We start from the raw sequence: 1814 nt of genomic DNA on the forward strand, positions 1-1814 counted from the left end.
CTTAAGTTGAAATCCATCTGATATCTTTAAGTCAAAGTTCAGTCATAAAATACCTTCAGATACAATTGACCTAAAACTACAGTGCCTCCGTAGTAAATAATTAACTTACTGAACTTGATCAAATAGACTCTTTGTACACTTTGGACCAAAGACTGTAGGGTCTCGTTTAGAAATAAGAAGCATATTATACAGTACGTACATATTATGTGTAAACATAATTTTAACGAAAAATGTTTATAAGAACATACCCATTTAAAGACAGCTCTTTAACAACTGGAAGTGGACAGATGTTATATCATTATTTAATCTTCAAAGTACTTACTGCATATTGTTACAAAAAAACAAGTATAAGATGCAAAGGTACAACATGGCCACTTCCTGAAAATAATAGTTTCTTACATTTAGTACAAAGGTGTTGTTCAATTTTGTGTATTGTGCAATTTTCAGATACAATTTTTTTAAATTACCAAATTTTTTGATTAAAAACTATTAAAACCGAAGGAAGAAATACATATAAAATATAAATATTAATAAATGATACATTTACAGAAATAATATTAGTTTAATTGTTATTTATTAGACACTTAGATTTAAGTCTAAAGGTCAGTTTTTTTAATATATATTTCAGTTAAAAAAAATTATTTTATTTATAATTCTTCAAGATCGACAACTGTTAAAATGTATTAAATACATTGTTATATTTACAGAAATAATATCAGTTTCATTGTTATTTATAAGGCACTCAGATTTATGTCGTCTGCTGTTCTTCAAGATGTTCAGAGCTCTTCTGAATGATTGAGATCCCATCCATATCCAGATCCACTGAATGAACACTGAAGAAACCAATGCCCTGTCAAAACATCAGCAAGACCAACAATATTCATAACATGCCATTTTCTTTAACCATTTGTTTTTCTGTTTTTACTAGTGTTTAAGTTAAAAGTTATTTATGTGACCCTGGACCACAAAACCAGTCATAAGGGTCAATTTTTTTTTAAAATTGAGATTTATACATCAGCTGAATAAATAAACTTTCCATTGATGTACGTTTTGTTAGGATAGGATAATATTTGGCAGAGACACAAATATTTGAAAATTTTGGAATCTGAGAGTGCAAAAAAAAAATCTAAATATTGAGAAAATCGCCTATAAAGTTGTCCAAATGAAGTCCTTAGCAACGTATATTACTAATGATAATAAATTTTTCGATATATTTAAGGTAGTAAACTTACAAAATATCTTCATGGAACATGATCTTTACTTAATAATGATTAATGATTTTTGGCATAAAAGAAAAATCGATAATTTTGACCCATACAATGTACTATATTGTTGGCTATTGCTACAAATATTTCCGTGCGACTTATGACTGGTTTTGTGGTCCAGGGTCACATATATTAAAAAGTTATATATATATATATGCCTTGCGAAAGTATTCATACCCCTTCATTTCTTTCACATTTTGTTATGTTGCTGCCTTATGTTAAACTGCTTTAAATTACTTTTTTTCCACACATCAATCTACACTCCATACACCATACTGACAAAGCAAAAACAGAATTGTCACAACTTTGTATATTTATTAAAAATAAAAACTGAAATAAGTACATTGCATAAGTATTCATACCCTTAACTAAATATTTAGCTGAAACACCTTTAACAGCCTCAAGTCTTTTTTTGTTTGATGCGACAAGCTTTGCACATCAGCATTTTGCAATTATCTGCCATCCTTCTCCTCATCTCTTCACCTCTCAATCTCTGTCAGGTTGGATGGGAGCAGATGCACATTTTCAGGTTTCTCCAGAAATATTTGA

The 1814-nt window shown here is 29.1% G+C and overlaps 1 protein-coding gene across 1 annotated transcript in view; it reads right to left on the bottom strand.

The window, feature by feature from the left end:
* Positions 1–668: 668 nt before the first annotated feature.
* The window catches only part of fcsk (fucose kinase), a 12411-nt gene continuing 11265 nt past the window's right edge, over positions 669–1814 (bottom strand). The window contains exon 23 of the mRNA XM_016553428.1: positions 669–850. Within this exon, the coding sequence (XP_016408914.1) occupies positions 749–850 (102 nt within the window). The 3' untranslated portion in view covers positions 669–748. The remainder of the gene's footprint in view (positions 851–1814) is intronic.

Source organism: Sinocyclocheilus rhinocerous, unplaced genomic scaffold (genome assembly GCF_001515625.1).
Source record: "Sinocyclocheilus rhinocerous isolate Xijiao unplaced genomic scaffold, SAMN03320098_v1.1 scaffold1668, whole genome shotgun sequence".
NCBI classification, from domain to species: domain Eukaryota; kingdom Metazoa; phylum Chordata; class Actinopteri; order Cypriniformes; family Cyprinidae; genus Sinocyclocheilus; species Sinocyclocheilus rhinocerous.